General features: G+C 43.3%; 1 protein-coding gene across 1 annotated transcript in view; it reads right to left on the bottom strand.

Moving 5' to 3' along the window:
* Nucleotides 1-13185: 13185 nt before the first annotated feature.
* Nucleotides 13186-19376, bottom strand: part of bcl2l12 (BCL2 like 12) — a 44821-nt gene continuing 38630 nt past the window's right edge. The window contains exon 8 of the mRNA XM_038308425.1: nucleotides 13186-13660. Within this exon, the coding sequence (XP_038164353.1) occupies nucleotides 13619-13660 (42 nt within the window). The 3' untranslated portion in view covers nucleotides 13186-13618. The remainder of the gene's footprint in view (nucleotides 13661-19376) is intronic.

Genomic DNA, 19376 nt, shown 5'->3' with positions numbered 1-19376 from the left:
ATTGGATTAAACTCTGTAATTCTGTGACGTCAACACGCAATGTTGGTTTTATTACCAAACGCAGCTCGCCGAGTGGACCTGGGGAAGGGAAGAATCAGAAGCCAATCTTTTTCCAAAGTTAACTATGTTAGAATATTTTCTTCCTTTACACTATATAAGACCTTAAAGCTCACAGTGAATGTCAGGAAGGGGTGATCGACGGTGATATGGATGTGCATGGCGCTTGTTTCTAAGTCGCTTGTGGAGAAATGTTCTGGGTCGTAAGTAATGAGGAAACAGCGACTCTTGTGGGATGATAGAAGGAAATAGTGAAAACCAAGATTGGAAGACATTAAAGTCAAAAAATCAGAAAAAGCGGAGACAGTCAAGTTCAGAACAATCTAGTGGTGAACAATCTAGAAATTCCATGGAAAAACTAAATTATTACGAAGTCATATTCAAACTAGTTAATCAGGGAGACTCTTTTGGAGGTTGGAATCCTTTTCAGTTAACAAAAACTATAAACAAACTTGTAGGAGGAGTCCAAAGGGCCAGAAAACTGTATAGTGGAGACCTATTAATTAACTGCAGCGACAGCACTCAACAAGGCAAAGCCTTACGGGTTGACAAGATTGAGGGGAAAAGAGTTCAGTGCAGCTTGGTGGAGAACAAATGGATTAGCAGGGGAGTCATTGGAGGAGTGCCTCTAAAAGTAACTGACAAGGACATTATAGAAAACAGAAGTGGTGCAAAAGTAAAAGAAGTGAAACGGTTAAAAACAACAAGAAATTGGGAAAGGTGCACTGCAAAAATTACCTAGGAATAAATAAAAATGTCTTGAAACAAGTTTATTTACCCTTAATTTCAGTAGTTAAATGGGATGATTTGCCAGTGAAATTAGTATTTTTACTCTTAAAATAAGACAATCAGGTAATATGCACTTGTAGTAAGACAATGCAATTGCTTTTTACTATTTTAAATGTAAATTGTCTCGTTCCATAGGCAACATGTCTCACCTCCTCAATTCAAGACAAAATGCACTTATTTTAAGAAAAATTTACTTATTTAGATTAAATTTTTTGCAGTGCTGTGACAGCTTATCCGTATTGATCAAATTTGTTGAAGAGCAGTTACCGAGTAAAGTTTTCCTCGGATATACGAGCTACAATGTGAAAATGTCAATCCTCCACCTCGAGATGTTTTAAATGCCAGAAATGTGGTCACATAGCAGCAGTATGTAAGCGAAAAGCGCTGTGGAAGGTGTGCTGGAGAGCATGAATATGGAAAGTGTGCTAAAGAAGTTAACATTAAATGCTGTAACTGCTGCTTATAACAGTTGTGAAGTGAGCAAAAGAGCTGAGGAGATCAGAAAAGTGAAATTAGAGCTCAGAATAAGTTATGCTGAAGCTGCCAAAAGGATCCCATCCCAGTCAGAAAGACCAAAACCAACAGTGGCCGAAATGAAAAGTGCAAAATCTCTGGAGTAGTTCCCCAACATTGCAAAAGACTCATTGATTCTTTAGTACTTTTTTAAAATCAATCCACTGGACTTTGTTTCCAAGTTTGAAGATGTTTTGCTTTCCATCCAGGAAGCTTTGTAAATCCAAAATGTCAGAACCAAGCCATGGTTGTGGCAGCATCATACTATGGGGGTGTTTTGCAACCAGGCATCCTGTCTGCAGTTGGTTGCAATTGAAGGAAAGATTAATTCGGCCAAGTATAGAGATATCCTGGAAGATATTCATCTAGATATAAATTAATCTATGCCCACTGACAGGCCAGCTTTGCTAGGGCCTGGCATGTTGTCATGTTTGGTTTAAGGTTTCTAACCCACATACAGAACGCACGGACACAAGGGAAAAAGTTAAAAGGTTTGTAATTTCTGATGAACCTTCTGTAGAAATTAGCGAAACCCAGAAACCTTTCTAGCTGTTTGTGATTTTCGGGGGTAGGCCAGTCCAGATTTTCGGGGGTAGGCCAGTCCAGAACCGCTTTGATCTTGTCCTTGGACGGCTTCACCTGCCCGCCCTCGAGCACAAATCCTAGAAAGGTAAGAGAAGGACGGTGAAATTCACACTTTTCAGCTTTGATGAAAAGTTTGTTTTCGAGGAGTCTTTGGAGAACCAAACGGACATGTTTCTTATGCTCAAACATGTTCTTGGAATATCAGGATGTCGTCAATATAGACAAAGACAAAGATATTGAGAAAATCTCTCAAAACGTCGTTAACTAGGGCTTGAAAACAGGCAGGAGCATTAGTCAGACCAAAAGACATTACCAGATACTCGAATTGCCCTAGAGGAGTTTTGAATGCAGTCTTCCACTCATCTCCTTCTCTGATTCTGAGGAGATGATAGGCGTTTCTTAAATCCAACTTGGTGAAAACAGTGGCTCCTTGGACGGGTTCAAAAGCAGATGCTAACAGAGGTAAGGGGTACTTGTTTTTAATGGTTAATTGGTTCAAACCTCTGTAATCAATACACAGCCGCAGAGATCCATCCTTCTTACCCACAAAGAAGAAACCGGCCCCAAGATAAGGCCGAATAATTCCGGCGGCTAAGGACTCATTAATATACCTCTCCGTGGTTTCCCTCTCGGGCTTGGAGATATTATAGAGTCGACTGCTGGGGAGGGGAGCCCCAGGTAACAGGTCTATGGCACAGTCATATGGTCTATGTGGAGGAAGAGATAGTGCACTGACCTTACTGAAGACTGGTGCCAGATCGTGGTAGTCAGAAGGTACAGAAGATAAATCAGGCGGATCAGCCTCCTGACGACAGGCCGGGGATTGAATTGAAGGAGCTGCGGAACGGAGACAGGAAACATGGCAGGATGCAGACCAAGACTCGACATGTTTTTTAGACCAGTTAATGTGGGGATTGTGAAGCTCCAGCCACTCATATTCAAGGACTTAAGATGAACTGGTAGATGGAAAAACAAAAAATGATATTGTCTCTCTGTGGTTCCCGGAGATCAGAAGTTCGAGTGGCTGAGTCTGGTGTGTAACCTGAGGTAACTTCTTTCCATCGAGGGCTGAAACTCTAAGAGGTTTACTCAAAGGAATGGTTTTTAAGTTCAATTGTTGAACTAGATTAGAGTCTATTAAGTTCTTCTCACAACCAGAGTCAATTAAAGCAGACAAAGTGAGGGATTGATCCAAAAGAAACAGAGTTGCAGGTAACAGCAGATTGAAGATGGTCCGCCAGCCTCCTCATTTCCTCTGGCAGACCCCGGCTTTTACCTTAGCTGGGCAGGTAGAAACAAAGTTACCTGGTTCTCCACAATACATACAAAGATTCCCCTTAATTCTTCTTTGTCTCTCCTCGGTTGTGAGTCTGGTATGACCGATCTGCATGGGCTCTACTTCAGAGGTTTCTGTGGAGGAAGAGAGACGAAAAGAGTCTTAGAAACAGGAACAGATACAGGTTGATTTCGGCTCCTTGGTCTGAAATCAGTTTCAGAGGACACTGAAAGGACAGAGGTGTCGTTAAAGTTAGATGCTGGGGCATGAACAGAAAAAACGTGGCTTCTTACTTTAGACTTGATGATCTGGCTCGTAATCTGTTATCCAGGCGAATAGTTAATCTGATGAACTCCTCCAAGGTTGCTGGCTCATCAATTGTGGCCAGTTCGTCCTTAATTTCTTCATCTAAGGCGTGGAAGTAAGCGCTTTTAAGCCCGGATTCATTCCAACCGGAAGTAGCAGCTTTGACCCGGAAGTCGATTGAAAAATCGGCTACGGTTCTATTTCCTTGTATTATATTCAACAGACCTCGAGATTCAGTGGATTTATCTGTGTCTTGGTTGAATACCTGAGAGAATTCTTTGAAAACTTGTTCAAAAGTACAAGAAAAACTGGATTCAGAAGGAAATCTGGCCTCCGCCCATTCGAGGGCTTTTCCGAATAACTGTGATAGAGTAAAGGCTATTTTCTTTTTGTCGTTTGGAAAACTGGACGGAGAATGTTCAAAAATCAATTTGCATTGAAACAAAAATCCTCTGCACTTACCTGGGATTCCAGAAAACTTCTCAGGAAGTGAAGGGCGGAATTCAGGAAGTGACGGACCGGGTTCTGACCTGAGTGGAGGATTAACCTGTTGAACCAGAAGTTGAGCTGGCTCCGCTCTTGGAGTAGCATTTCAAAGAAAGCCGGTTAATTCCTGTAAAGTGCGGTTTGTCTGATCATAACGTGTGTTTAACTCACGGAGGGCGGTGTCGTGGCTTTGAATCAGAGCTCCTTGTTGTTCCAACATTCTCCGGAGTGTGTCTGCTGGGTTAGACTGTTGGCCAGAGTGTTCTGTCATGTTTGGTTTAAGGCTAACCCACATACAGAACACACGGACACAAGGGAAAAAGTTCAAAGGTTTATTGAAACTACACAATGAATAAAGAACAGATCCAAGGGGTTATCTGATCCAGGACTGGGTTCACTGCAGAGGGGGACAGAGTGGTTAGCTGAAGTCTGTTGTGATCCTCAGGCTTGCCCACCAGAGGGCGCCGAGGATCCTCTTCTGTCTCTTGTTATTTTCTCTTAGGGCTGGAGTTACTGTTGGGATCTGGAGATTACCTTTTGTCTCCAGCAGAGTGCGCCGTGGGTCTCCTAGGGCTGGAGTCTTCCAGCACACCTGTTATGCATCTACTCATCAGGAGACCTCCCCTTTATAAGCTCCTGCCAGGCCTTGCTTCCACGCCGCAGTGTTGATCTTAGTTTGGTTAGCTACCTGAGCCTCTGTTACTGATTTAATCTTAGTTGTCTCTAGTGTGAGATCAGATTCTAATCTCTCCTTTGTCTGTGCCTCACAGGAAACCTCTTGCTAGTCTGAAGCTCTGGATGAGCTGCCTCACTGGAAACCTGTCTCTAGCCTGAAGCTCTAAGTGAGCCTAACCTGCTAATCTGCCCTGGTGAGCCAACCTGAAGATTCCTATGTGGATTTAACCTGAAGACTTCTATGTGGAGTTTACCTGAAGATTCCTATGTGGAATCAGCCTGAAGAATCCTATGTGGATATCCCCTGTTGTTCTCTGCAATGAGCTGGAAGCTCAGCCTGAAGAATCCTATGTGGATATTCCCCTGTTCTCTGCAAAGAGCTGGAAGCTCAGCCTGAAGAATCCTATGTGGATATTCCCCTGTTCTCTGCAAAGAGCTGGAAGCTCAGCCTGAAGAATCCTATGTGGATATTCCCTGTTGTTCTCTGCAGTGAGCTGGAAGCTCAGCCTGAAGAATCCTATGTGGATATTCCCCTGTTCTCTGCAAAGAGCTGGAAGCTCAGCCTGAAGAATCCTATGTGGATATTCCCTGTTGTTCTCTGCAGTGAGCTGGAAGCTCAGATCAAGGTCTGCCATGCTAAACCTGAAGCTAGATGCTTAGCTTCTCATGAACTCTGCTAACCAACAGTCTCCGGTCCCAGTCAAGACTTCAGTGAACCAGTCTCAGAACTTCTTTATGATCTCGTGTTCAGAACTTTTAATAAACATTTGAACTTTTTCCCTGCCTCCTCCGTGTGTGTTCTGCATATGGGCTTGCTCCTTTGATCCATCATGACAACGTCCAGGTAATTTGCAGAGTTAGAGAGTGCAGGTCTGTACCTGATCTGCAGTTTGAGCAGAGCGGCAGAGAGGGGGAACCAGAAGGGTCCAGAGGCTGTCGGCAGGCAGAGGGCTTGGTGGAGGCAGAGCTTGGTTTGAGAGTTTGCAGGCAACAGGTTTGAGTTTCCCTTTCAGATTCTTCAGAGAGCGGGCAGGCAGGTCTTTGACAGGTTTGATTCTCCAGGGTTCTTCAGAGATCAGACTGACAGATTTCCAACAGGGAAACTCTTCCAGGATTCTGGTTTCAGGCAGGTACAACCTGGGAAGCAGAGAGGACAAAACAGATTAGGTTCAGGTTCAGGTTTTCTGGGAGTCAGAGATTAAGACAGGCAGGTTGGCTCGAGCTTGCTAACCATAACTGGCAAACACTCTGGCACTGGAGTGTAGCTCTCCGCCTCCTTAAGTACTGGTCTCCTGATGAGCAAACGAGCCGCAGGTGGTGAAGTCAGCTCCAGCTCCAGGAGACCTAGAACGCCCTCTTGTGGAGAAAAGTGGACAGACCTCCAGATCCCAACACATGTGTTACTTCAAGGCTGGACTATTGTAATTCTTAACTATCAGGCAGTCCCCAAACTGTAGTTAAAAGCCTTCAGCTGATCCAAAATGCTGCAGCAAGAGTTCTGATGAAAATGAAAAAGAGAGATCATATCTCTCCTATCCTGGCTTCTCTTCATTGGCTTCCTGTTAAATCCAGAATAGAATTTTAAATCCTCCTTCTCACATATATGTCATGATCGGTCCACTATGTTAAACCCACATGCAGAACACTAACGGAGACGGAGGAAAAGTTTAACAATGTTTATTTGAAGAAGTGTACACAAAGTAAATAATACTGGTTCAGGTGCCGGTCCGGGACAGGTCTCACAGTTTCTGAAGGAGATGAGAGTTTGGTTAGCCAGGGACTAAAATGGCTGAACTGGTGAGTTGAATTATGTTGCTACCTAGAAGAGGTTCTGATAGATCCTTGAGAGGGGGAACCGGTTGGGTCCAGAGACGGAGGGGCCAACAGAGAGTTCAGCAGCAGCAGCGTCTAGCTTCTAGCTAGGGATTGACGGATCAGAGTTGTTTCCTAGCTCTTCCCAGAGAGCTGATTAGAGTCTAGGCTGAGATCTTCAGGTTTGGCTCACTTGGGCAGGCAGGCAATCTTCCAGGTTAAGCTCCTCCAGAGCTTCAGACTTCAGTCGGCTCTTTCTATAAGCAAAGAAGACAAAAACAGGTTAGATGACTAGTCTCTCTCAAGAGTCAGCTAGTGATCACAAAGATAATCAGAGGCTCAGGTTCGCTAACCAAACTTGGTCAACACTGCGGCGTTGAAGGAAGGTCTGACTGCTGCTTAAGTAGTGTGGTCTTCTGATGAGCTGATGACTCCCAGGTGTGCAGAGAGCTCCAGCTCAGGAATCCCACAGCGCTCTCTGCTGGCGACAGGTGGCAGATCTCCAGATCCCAACAATATAAAGCCTTAAATGGCCAAGCTCCATCTGATATCAGAGATCCGATTGTTCCTTATGTTCCTAACAGAGCACCTCGCTCTCAATCGGCAGGTTTACTAGTGGTTCCTAGAATTTCTAAAAGTAGAATGGGAGGCAGATCTTTTAGTTATCAGGCTCCTCTCCTGTGGAACCAACTACCAGTTTTAGTCCATGAGGCAGACACCCTGTCCACTTGGGGGGCGGGGCAGGGTGGGGGGACACGTCTTCGGCTCTTCATAACCACTATTGAGCATTTTTCCTTTGGATAAACTTTACATGCACATGTGCACTCTCACTGGGTCCAGGTACTCAGAAATTCACTTCCATACAGAAAGCCCATATTCTTATCTTCAGCTATGACAGTATAAATGTCAGATTAAATGATACTACTTATACTTCAGTGAAAGTATCAAGGTGTCCTATGACAACCGTAAAAATTCAGACTGAGGAAGAACCACAGTGCTGCTAATATTGGACCTTAGTGCAGCTTTTGATGCTGTTGATCACTTGATTTTATTAGAGCATCTGGAACACTGGGTTGGCCTTTCTGGTACAGCACTGGACTGGTTTAAATCCTACATGAAAGAAGGGGACTTCTATGTGTTAGTAGGAACTCTAAATCAGAGATATGAAAAATCACATGTGGGGTTCCTCAAAGCTCCATTCTGGGGCCCCTCCTATTAAACATCTACACCCTTAGCTCAGATTATACCAAACAACAAAATCAGTTATCATAACTATGCAGACGACACACAGATCTATATCACAATGTCAGCAGGTGACTATGAACCCATCCAAGCATTGATTAAATACTTAGAACAGATCAATATTTGGATGTACCATCATTTTCTGGAACTGAATAAAAACAAAACTGAAGTAATAATCTTAGGAGGAGAGTTAGCTCAGAGCCTCAGCTACTACAGCTAGAAAACAATTATTAGTCTTTTATAACTAAACTGCTGCCATTCTGTTATTAAACCAGTAGCAGGTGAAATGATTTGATAGATAGATAGATAGATAGATAGATAGATAGATAGATAGATAGATAGATAGATAGATAGATAGATAGATAGATAGATAGATAGATAGATAGATAGATAGATAGATAGATAGATAGATAGATAGATAGATAGATAGATAGATAGATAGATAGATAGATAGATAGATAGATAGATAGATAGATAGATAGATAGATAGATAGATAGATAGATAGGTAGGTAGGTAGGTAGGTAGGGGCCGAATTACATGTGAAATCTGTAATTATAGAATAGAGAAAATGTAACAATTGTTGTGCCATATGCCATGATCGTACTTTGGAAACCAGTGTCCATATTTCATCTCGACATGATGATGTGGAATCAGCTGTAGAATTATTATAGTGGGTACTGACTGGATTGTGTACTTTTGAAATTTCTTCATAACTTGTGTTTTTGTGCCATCAACTAAAAATAAATCCAAGCAACCTAAATTCTGGGCACATCATTGACTCCATAGGCATAGAGAAACAGAAACAAATTGTTGCAAAGCTTATCCACTTATCTCCAGATAAGCTGGATAACCTAAACAATTTTAACCTCAGTCTATGTGAAGAAAAGATTCAAGAATTAATAACTTAATTTAAAACCCAAATGAAAACTTTCTGATAACAGATGTACTCTGTGAGCTCACGCTTCTGTATCAGCTTAAATCCTAAATAAAAGCTAAACAGTACTCTAGTTAGAAGCCAAGTATCAGATGATCCTCCACAGAGTAAACACTGCAAACATTTTATTGTCAGGAGCTGACAAGATCAAAGACCAACATGGCCAGATTGACAATGCCACTGAACAAAAGGTGCGAAACCCCCAGATAAATGTCAAACCTTCACATCACAATGCAAAACCAAAGGTTTACACTGGTAAAGGGGGACATCAACAAGCTACAGAAACAACCACAAAAGAAAACTTAGAACAGATCTGCAAAACAGTTCTTACAGAGCTACTGGCTTCTCTGACCAATCACAAAGTACTACAATTCCAAGCTAATGGTAAAACTTATCATATCCAAGTGTTTGATAGTTGCTGATAATTTCTATCATACTTTAACCTGTTTTATCCTTTCTTTCTTTTGTTTCACAACTTGAGAAATTATGAAGGTCGAACAACAGCATCATGAAGGTGTTAGGAAATTTTGTTTGGAATGTATATATTTGTGTATCAGAGTCAGACTTTCCTGCCAGACCTGGTTCAACCAGATGCAAAACCTCTGGAGAAAATGAACTGTTTTATGATAAGATAGGGTCAGCTTCTGCCAGACCTGCAACAAATCATCCAGGGACAAACACTGGAGAAGATAAGAACCCTAAATGAACTTTCCTCCTGCCAACAGGAACCTGACTCATCACCGTTCCAGATCTCATGGCTTTATGGACCTATTTGTTGATCTGAAAACAAACAACTGCATCTTTTATTTCCAGATCAAAAGGGGGAATGTTGTGCCATATGCCATGATCATACTTTTTGGATATTGGGAACCAGTGTCCATATTTCATCTTGACATGATGATGTGGAATCAGCTGTGGAATCTCTGCAACAACCCCTGTTTCAGGGAAGGCCTCCACATGCAAGTCACATGGCAAGTCACAGAGGTGTGACCAACCAACACCCCTCTGTGAGGACAGAACAAAACTACAGAGCACACAAGACTCTCTCTCTTTTGCCTCTTTTTGCTCCTGGTCTCTTCTGCTCCTGCACTCAAAGCTGGGGCCCACGTCTCCACTGTGGTTGGGAACCAGATCCCCAGAACCATCAAGGATAAGTCAGAACCGAACTGCTGCAAACAGACCTTTTGCAACACATTTCTGTTGAGTTTCAAAACTTTTAGAGCCAAACTGGATTAGGACCATGCCCTGGGTGTGAGACTGAGGGTACCCCTGCTGTGAGACTGAGACAAAGAATCCCTGACTGCAGAGCTGCAACTGGATGAAACTCAAGCTTTCCAAATGGACATGGAAAAAGGTTTGCAGGTCTGGTATGATTAGGAACAGAACAAGCAATATGTCGTTTGATGATGCTAATCATATCGTGTGTTTACTGCTGAGTAAAGACAACGCTAATTGATGCTAAAGAATAGATTGCATGCTACACTATGCTACAGGAATATGTGTTGAGCTGTTACTAAAGCTTAGACCAGCTTTATTCACTAAGGATTTAAACACTGATATAACATTAGTGTACATATGTTCCTCATATGCTCGTTACATTTCCATTACCAAGTCTGACCAAGAGTCATTTAGTGGAATTCTGATGTCTATTCGCTGCTAGCTATTTCAAAGAGGGTAAAGAATCATTTAACTTAAGGTTTTGGTTCTTGATTAAGCAAATCATTCAATAAAACATTATTTGGCCAAATAATGTTTTATTCACCTCGTGGATTTGCTTGTGAATTGGTCTGAAAACATTCGAATTTCTTTAAAATTAGTGAAAAGCTAATTTGATCATATCCCAAATTCTTCCAGATAAACTTTGGTTTCAAACACAAAAATCCATCTTAAACTGTAATATGATTTTCAACCCTTTTTCCCCTTCCTCTTTGTCTATAGTAGTTAGTTTAGTTTAGTTGAGTTTCACTAGTTTTAGTTAAGAGTGTTAAACTGAAATATGTGTGACTTGGATCTGAATGATTTTTGTTAATAAACTCTTTATTTTGAACAGAAGTTGTGGTGAATTTATTCCATGTATGTGCAGAAATAACTGTTTGACCATGATTAGTGCTTGAATCACTCTTTCATCTATTGTTCTAACACACAGTTAGTAGGACTGTGTGTCATAAACAGTATATAACAGCTGAAATAATATCTGGTTAAATAAGATATTTTACCATCCCTACAGGGGAGGGCAATAAGCATCTTAAAGTATCAGAAACATAAATTCCCAGCGGGCTGGGAATAGAAAAGAACATAAAATCACAACATTTATATGGCATCCCTGATTGCTGGGCCCATTGAATGTAACACAATTAAATGTATAAATAGTTGTTACTGTTGGACATTTTTATAGAGGTTGGAGTTTACATAAAACAATAAATACCAATATTTTCTTTATCTGTTAATAAAAAAAGAAACAGATTGTAGTTTACAGATTAGATTTTAACACTTAATGTTACAAAGTTAATCACAGAGGTTGGATGTTGGAAACAGTGCATGACGGGACAGATCAACAGTTTCATAAATACGGAATATTTTCCTCTCTGCTGAACATAAAGGCAAACTGCAAAAACACAACGATCATGTAACACTTGAAAGAACATGATTTTCCCTTTTTAATTCCTGTGCAAAGCAGAGTTAAGTTTGAGTAACTGATGGCTTAGAGACACAATTAAACCTTACAGTCACGTCTCCTGTTGCCTCTGATACAAACAGAAATCAGCAGGCTCAGTTCTGACTGTATCATCGTCATTCCCATTAGGCCTCCCTCCCCCTGAAAATAGCGAGTTAATGCAAAGTTTTTTTAAACATGGGTCAACCTGCTAACAATTAGCATTTGGCTCCCTTCCCACTGGCAAAAAAAGCTGGTCTAACCCCTCGCTGGCAGCGGTGTGGCCTCTGTCCCCTCACTGCTGACATCATCTCAGGAAAGCAAACAATGGAGAGCAACATAAGGAAGCCAGGGCATAGTCAGTGTGCTTTATTGTTTCGCTCTATTATCTGTCTGAATCGCTCTTACCAGAGCTGCTCCATGTTTATCAAATGTAAGCAGAGTTGTTTCTGCTTTTTAGATAATTGATTTTTAGATCAAACTTGGCTGGCGCGGTGTTTTGGTGTGCAATGGAGGCACGTAAATTGGCGCGTCAACCCGATGTTCTGTCAGATGAGCATACCCCCTTAGACCAGCATACCTATAGTCGATACACATGCGAAGACATCAGATTTTATCCCTTTAGTTTTGTATAAAAAATAAAAATAAACTTTAAATTACCTGTATCCCTTTAGTCATGAACAAAAAACTATTTAAGGTCAGATCACAATAAGCTTCAAAAAACACCAAAAAGTAAGTAATTAAATATTTTTTTTTTTTGTACACGACTAAAGTAATACACGCCCATTGAGGTAGTTTAAAGTTTATTTTTCATACAAAACTAAAGGGATGAACTCCTGGGATAAACGGGTATTGACTATGGGTATGCTGGTCTGACAGGACACCGGCACCGGCGTTCCCACAGATGCCGATCAGCCGAGGGGATCTTATGCCGAGTCGTTTGACCCGGGTAGATGCACATCAGTGAGCCGTTCCCACTGCCACTACAATCCCATTGTTCCCTGGTTTAAATGTTTTTTTCTCTCCCAGTGGGAAAGGGGTATTACATAGTGAATATAACACTTATTCACATTAATACAGGAAATCATTTAAAAGAACATGATGTAAACAAAAATGACTGGAAGAGCATCCTGCTTACAGTAAACATCATATATAAAACTCTGATGCAACAACAATGTCAAACTTGAACCTTTTTCACATTATCAAATATTTAACAAGTTTTTCCATTAAAAAAAAGGAACGAAAAAGGCAAAACAGTGAAGACTTTAGTGACAGTAACAGCTGACATTTGGACGATGAATATCAACTCATTCATGGTTTTTAACGTCACTCATACAGTTTAGATCAGTACATAAAGACGTAGCGTACCAGATATACAGTAAACTCTCCTACTCACTCACATCAGAGGGAGACTCCATTACAAACGGATTTCTAGCATCTAGCAGAGAATGTGTGCTCAGGTGTTTATGCCCATTAATCATAGTTAGATAAATGTCATCCTGCACAAAATGTTCCCAAAGGTTTTTACATGTGGAGAAAAATCTTGAAGTTGTTTGTATAGAGGCAGTATTATCATCCCAAACCCCAGCAGTTTTATTTCCATATACACAGGCAGTGATAGACAGAGGCTTGTCATTTGTTTAACACTAACTCTCCCTCTCTTTATCTAAATATATGTTTTAGAAAGCATCACAGAAACCAGTCTTTCTTTTTTTTTTTTTCAAAAAGGAATCAGATAATTTTTTTCGTTTTTGGTTCAAATAACATAAGAACATTTTTCTGCAGTTATCTGTTTTTCAAGGTAATAATAATAATTAAAAAGCTGTTTATACTCCTGCAGCTTTTCTACTCACATCTGACAATAAAACTTGCCATAAAGCATCATGTATAACAATGAGCTTGTTGTCTCACTGTGGGATGATCCAGCAGGTAATAAAGTGGTTGTTTGCTTTTTTTTTTGTTATTTTTTTTTTTTTGAGTCTTCCCATGTGACACACTGGTTTGAGCGGCTTTAGCTGTGATTTAAATGTAAATCTTTCCCTAATTGAGGTAACATTACATGTCAAACTGACAAGTCCTTAAACAGAAATGCTTAGCAGCAGCAGTGAGATAAATAAGTCTTTGAGTGTTAAAGTAAAAATAAAAAAGATGAACTGGAAGAACTCGAAACCTGCAAAGATCAAAGAGGCTCCTTCCATGTAAAAGATCTAAAAGAGGACTCCTCTGCCCCTCTGTCGGTCGGCATCGTCCAGGTCATCGCTGGTTTGCAATAAAAAGACACTGAGACCCTCAATCCCACTCTTCAGTATCCTCTCCACTGAGAACATTTTCCTGCAGATAAAAAACAACCATGCATGAGCTGAGAGACACCAAAACTTTGTTAATACACAAGGCCGTCTCTACAAAGCAGTACAATTATTCAAAAGGTCACAAACATCATACAGCTACTTCACACATTGTGATGAGTTCAAATAATCGATTTTCATTAAATTTTGGTCCTGTATCCTCGTACTCGTACTCGTTCTCTCCCGCTTTATCCGGAACCGGGTCGCGGGGGTAGCAGACTAAGCAGAGACTCCCAGACTTCCCTCTCTGCAGACACCTCCTCCAGCTCTGTTGGGGGAAGCACTAGGCGCTCCCAGGCCAGCCGAGAGACGTAGTCTCTCCAGCGTGTCCTGGGTCGTCACCTGGGCCTCCTCCCGGTGGGACGTGCCTGGAAGACCTCCCGAGGGAGGCGTCCAGGGGGCATCCGAAGAAGATGTCCGAGCCACCTCAACTGACTCCTCTCGATGTGGAGGAGAACCGGCTCTACTCTGAGCCTCTCCCGAATGACCAAGCTCCTCACCCTATCTCTAAGGGAGAGCCCAGCCACTCTGCGGAGAAAGCTCATGTCAGCCGCTTGTATCCGGGATCTCGTTCTTTCGGTCATGATCCAAATTTCATGACCATAGGTGAGGGTAGGAACGTAGACCGACCAGTAAATTGAGAGCTTTGCCTTTTCGCTCAGCTCTCTTCACCACGACAGACCGGTGCAGCATCCGCATTATTGCAGCAGCTGCACCGATCCGTCTATCGATCTCCCGCTCCATTCTTCCCTCACTCGTGAACAGGACCCCAAGATACTTGAACTCCTCCACTTGAGGCAGGGACTCTCCTCCAACCTGAAGGGGACAAGCCACCTTTTTCCGGTCGAGAACCATGGCCTCGGACTTGGAGGAGCTGATTCTCATCCCGGCCGCTTCACACTCGGCTGCGAACCGCCCCAGCGCACGCTGTAGGTCTTGCCAGGAGAGAGCCAGCAGAACTACGTCATCCGCAAAAAGCAGGGACGAGATCCGCTGTTCCCCGAACCAGACCCCCTCCGGTCCTTGGCTGGGCCTAGAAATCCTGTCCATAAAAGTTATGAACAGGACCGGTGACAGAGGGCAGCCCTGTCGGAGTCCAACATTCACTGGGAACAGGTCCGACTTAGTGCCAGCAATGCGAACCAGACTCCTGCTCCGCTTGTACAGAGAACGGATGGCCCCTAATAAAGGGCCCCCGACTCCATACACCTGGAGCACCCCCCACAGGGCAGCACGAGGAACACGGTCAAATGCCTTCTCCAAGTCCACAAAACACATGTGGACTGGTTGGGCAAACTCCCATGAACTCTCAAGCACCCTGCAGAGGGTGTAGAGCTGGTCCACTGTTCCACGGCCAGGACGAAAACCACACTGCTCCTCCTGCAGCCGAGGTTCGACAATCAGCCGGACTCTCCTCTCCAGCACCCTGGCATAGGCCTTTCCAGGGAGGCTGAGAAGTGTGATTCCCTGATAATTGGAACACACCCTCCGGTCCCCCTTCCTGTGGAGGAGAACCACCACCCCAGTCTGCCAATCCAGGGGAACTGTCCCCGACCTCCATGCGATGTTGAAGAGACGTGTCAACCATGACAGCCCGACAACATCCAGAGCTCTAAGATACTCTGGATGGATCTCGTCCACCCCAGAAGCCTTGCCACCGTTGAGTTATTTGACCATCTCGGTGACTTCGGCCTGGGTGATGAACGATTCCAGCCCCAAGCACCCCGTCTCTTCTTCCCCCATGGAAGGCGTGTCCGTCGGGTTGAGGAGATCCTCAAAGTATTCCATCCACCGCCCGACAATATCCTCCTTCAAGGTCAGCAGCTCCCCACTCCCACTGAAAATAGTGTTAGCAAAGCACTGCTTTCCCCTCCGGAGGCGCCGAACAGTTTGCCAGAATCGCTTTGAGACCAACCGATAGTCTTTTACCATGGCCTCTCCGAACTCCTCCCAGGCCCGAGATTTTGCTTCTGCAACCGCCCGGGCCATGACACGCTTGGCCTCACGGTACCTGCTTGCTGCTTCAGGAGTCCCACAAGCCAGCCAAGCTCGATAGGACTCCTTCTTCAGCTTGACAGCATCCCTTACTATCGGTGTCCACCACCAGGTTCGGGGATTGCCACCACGACAGGCACCGCAAACCTTACGGCCACAGCTACGGGCAGCTGCATCGACAATAGAGGCAGAGAACAGAGCCCATTCGGACTCCATGTCTCCAACCTCCCTCGGAACCTGAGAGAAGCTCTCCCGGAGGTGGGAGTTGAACACGTCCCTGACCGAGGGTTCCACCAGACGTTCCCAGCAGACCCTCACTACACGTTTGGGCCTGCCGAGTCTTTCAGGCTTCCTCCTCTTCCAGCGTATCCAGCTCACCACCAGGTGGTGGTCGGTGGACAGCTCCGCCCCTCTCTTCAGCCGAGTGTCCAGGACATGCAGACCGAAGATCAGAAGATACGACTACAAAGTCGATCATCGACCTTCGGCCTAGGGTGTCCTGGTGCCAAGTGCACCGATGGACATCCTTATGCCTGAACATGGTGTTCATTATGGACAATCCGTGAGTTGCACAGAAGTCCAATAATGAGACACCACTCGGGTTCAGAGCTGGGGGCCCGTTCCTCCCGATCATGCCCCTTCAGGTGTCACTGTCGTTTCCCACGTGGGCGTTGAAGTCTCCCAGTAGAATGATGAAATCCCCGGGAGGGGTGCTTTCTAACACCCTCCCCAGGGATGCTAAGAAGGCCTCTGTGTCACTGAGCAGTGCTGCAGTGTGCAAAAGCATAGCTTATTCCCCTTCACAGGTTGATGATTTTGTTGATGGGGTTGCTAGTTCTCTGCGTACCGCCTTAGACAACGCAGCTCCTTTGAAAATGAAAACCGTTAAAAATAGAAAGCTTGCTCCTTGGTTTAATGCAGAGCTGCGTACTTTGAAGCAAAATGCTAGGAAACTGGAGAGAAAATATCGCTCCACTGGCCTGCGGGAGTCCTTCCAAGTCTGGAAAAATGGTGTACTGCTGTATAAGAGGACCCTTTGTAAAGCAAGAGCAGCATACTTCTCCTCATTAATAGAGGAGAATAAGAATAATCCTAGATTTCTTTTTAATACAGTTGCCAAACTCACCCAGAGCCATAGCTCTGTTGAACCGTCCATTCCACCTGCTCTTAGCAGCAATAATTTTATGGGATTCTTTATAAATAAGATTGATCTTATTAAAAATAAGATCATAAGCACTCCTCTATCCGCGATTGTACCTGAGGTAGTCATGGAATCTGAACCGGGTTTAGACTGCCTCGATCCAGTTGAACTTTCTGAATTAGCAAAATTATTGTCCTCATCTAAGCCTTCAACTTGTATGTTAGATCCAGTTCCAACCAGGTTATTTAAGGAGGTATTCCCTTTGATCTCCTCCTCCATTTTAGATGTGATTAATCTATCTCTGTTACAGGGATATGTACCTAAAGCTTTTAAGGTGCTGTAATTATACCTCTGCTTAAGAAACCGTCTCTTGACCCAGATGACTTGGTTAATTATAGACCTATATCCAATCTTCCTTTCTTATCCAAAATTCTTGAGAAAGTAGTTGCCAAACAAGTTTGCGATCACTTACACCATAATGAACTTTTTGAAGAGTTTCAGTCTGGCTTTAGAGCTCATCCTAGCACTGAAACAGCTCTGGTGAAAGTCACTAATGATATTCTCATGGCCTCAGATAATGGACTTGTATCTGTGCTCGTCCTGTTGGATCTTAGTGCTGCATTTGATACAGTTGACCATAATATTCTTTTAGAAAGACTTGAATATTTTGTTGGAATTAAAGGAACAGCACTAGACTGGTTTAAATCTTATCTATCTGATCGAATTCAGTTTGTTCATGTTAATGACAAATCTTCCACATGCTCACAGGTTACCTGTGGAGTACCACAGGGATCAGTGCTAGGACCAATTCTCTTTACTTTATACATGCTCCCAATTGGTAGAGTTATTAGACAGCATGGGATTAATTTCCACTGTTATGCTGATGATACCCAGCTATATCTGGCTATAAATCCAGATGAAGCTAACCCATTACATAGATTACAGGCATGTCTTGAAGACATAAAAACCTGGATGACTCTCAACTTTCTGCTTCTGAATGCAGACAAAACAGAAGTTATAGTCTTTGGACCAGAGTCTCTGAAAAAGAAGCTGATTAGCCAGTCACTTCATTTGGATGGGATTAAACTGATTTCAGATAATAAAGTAAAAAATCTTGGTGTTATTTTTGATCAGGACCTGTCATTTAAATCCCATATCAAAGAGGTTTCTAGAATATCCTTCTTTCATCTGAGGAACATTGCAAAAATTAGAAATCTCCTGTCCAGGGGTGATGCTGAGAAACTAGTCCATGCATTTGTTACTTCAAGGCTGGACTATTGTAATTCTTTACTATCAGGAAGTCCACAAACTGTAGTTAAAAGCCTTCAGCTGATCCAAAATGCTGCAGCCAGAGTTCTAATGAAAATGAAAAAGAGAGATCATATCTCGCCTATCCTGGCTTCTCTTCATTGGCTTCCTGTTAAATCCAGAATAGAATTTAAAATCCTCCTTCTCACATATAAAGCCTTAAATGGCCAAGCTCCATCTGATATCAGAGATCTGATTGTTCCTTATGTTCCTAACAGAGCACTTCGCTCTCAATCTGCAGGTTCACTAGTGGTTCCTAGAATTTCTAGAAGTAGAATGGGAGGCAGATCTTTTAGTCATCAGGCTCCTCTCCTGTGGAACCAACTACCAGTTTTAGTCCGTGAGGCAGACACCCTGTCTACTTTTAAGGCTAGGCTTAAAACTTTCCTTTTTGATAAAGCTTATAGTTAGAGTGGCTCAGGTTATCCTGAGCTATCTCTATAGTTATGCTGCTATAGGCTTAGACTTTTGGAGGACATAGGGACCCCCATTTCATCATTCTGCTTCATTCTCTCTCTGTTCTCCTATTCTGCAGAATCTGTTAGTTCAATCTCTAACCTTCTGCTCTCTCTGCTTTTCCTCAGAGTAGCTTTGCCTCGTCTGTTCCTGTTTGGCTGTGACGTCATCCTGGAAAGAAACATCAGCTGTGCTGCTTCCATCAACACCCTTGTTTATAGATGTTGGAGATCGGCCTGTTTTCCAGTGTAGTCCTGTTTCTCTGACAGTGACTGAGTGGATGTGCTCTCTTCGTCCTCTGGAATGGGAGCTGGCTCGGAGCTCGTCTGCCTGGCTGTGTGTTTCCTGGACGGGGCCGCCTTTTACAGCTGCTTTTTGTGTCTCTGCTTCCGTCTCCTTGAACCCCAGTCGGCCTCGGCAGATGGCCGCTCACACTGAGCCTGGTTCTGCTGGAGGTTTCTTCCTGTTAAAAGGGAGTTTTTCCTCTCCACTGTCGCTACAAGCATGCTTAGTGTGGGGGATTGTATTTGAGTCAATGAGTCTATGCAATCAACTGGTTTTCCTTAGACAGAAAACTTTGTATCAATTTGACTGTATGATCTGGTTGAACTGTAAAGTGCCTTGAGATGACATGTGTTGTGAATTTGGCGCTATATAAATAAACTGAATTGAATTGAATTGGTACTCTGTACTGCCGTTCAGCCCATAGGCCGAAACAACTGTCAGAGTCCTCCCCTCAACCCGAAGGCGAAGGGATGCAACCCTCTCGTCTACAGGGGTGAACTCCAACACGAGACGGCTG

This window comes from Cyprinodon tularosa, unplaced genomic scaffold (genome assembly GCF_016077235.1).
Source record: "Cyprinodon tularosa strain WSP-4 unplaced genomic scaffold, ASM1607723v1 ctg637, whole genome shotgun sequence".
Taxonomy (NCBI): Eukaryota; Metazoa; Chordata; class Actinopteri; order Cyprinodontiformes; family Cyprinodontidae; genus Cyprinodon; species Cyprinodon tularosa.
This window is presented reverse-complemented; position numbering and strand designations above follow the sequence as displayed.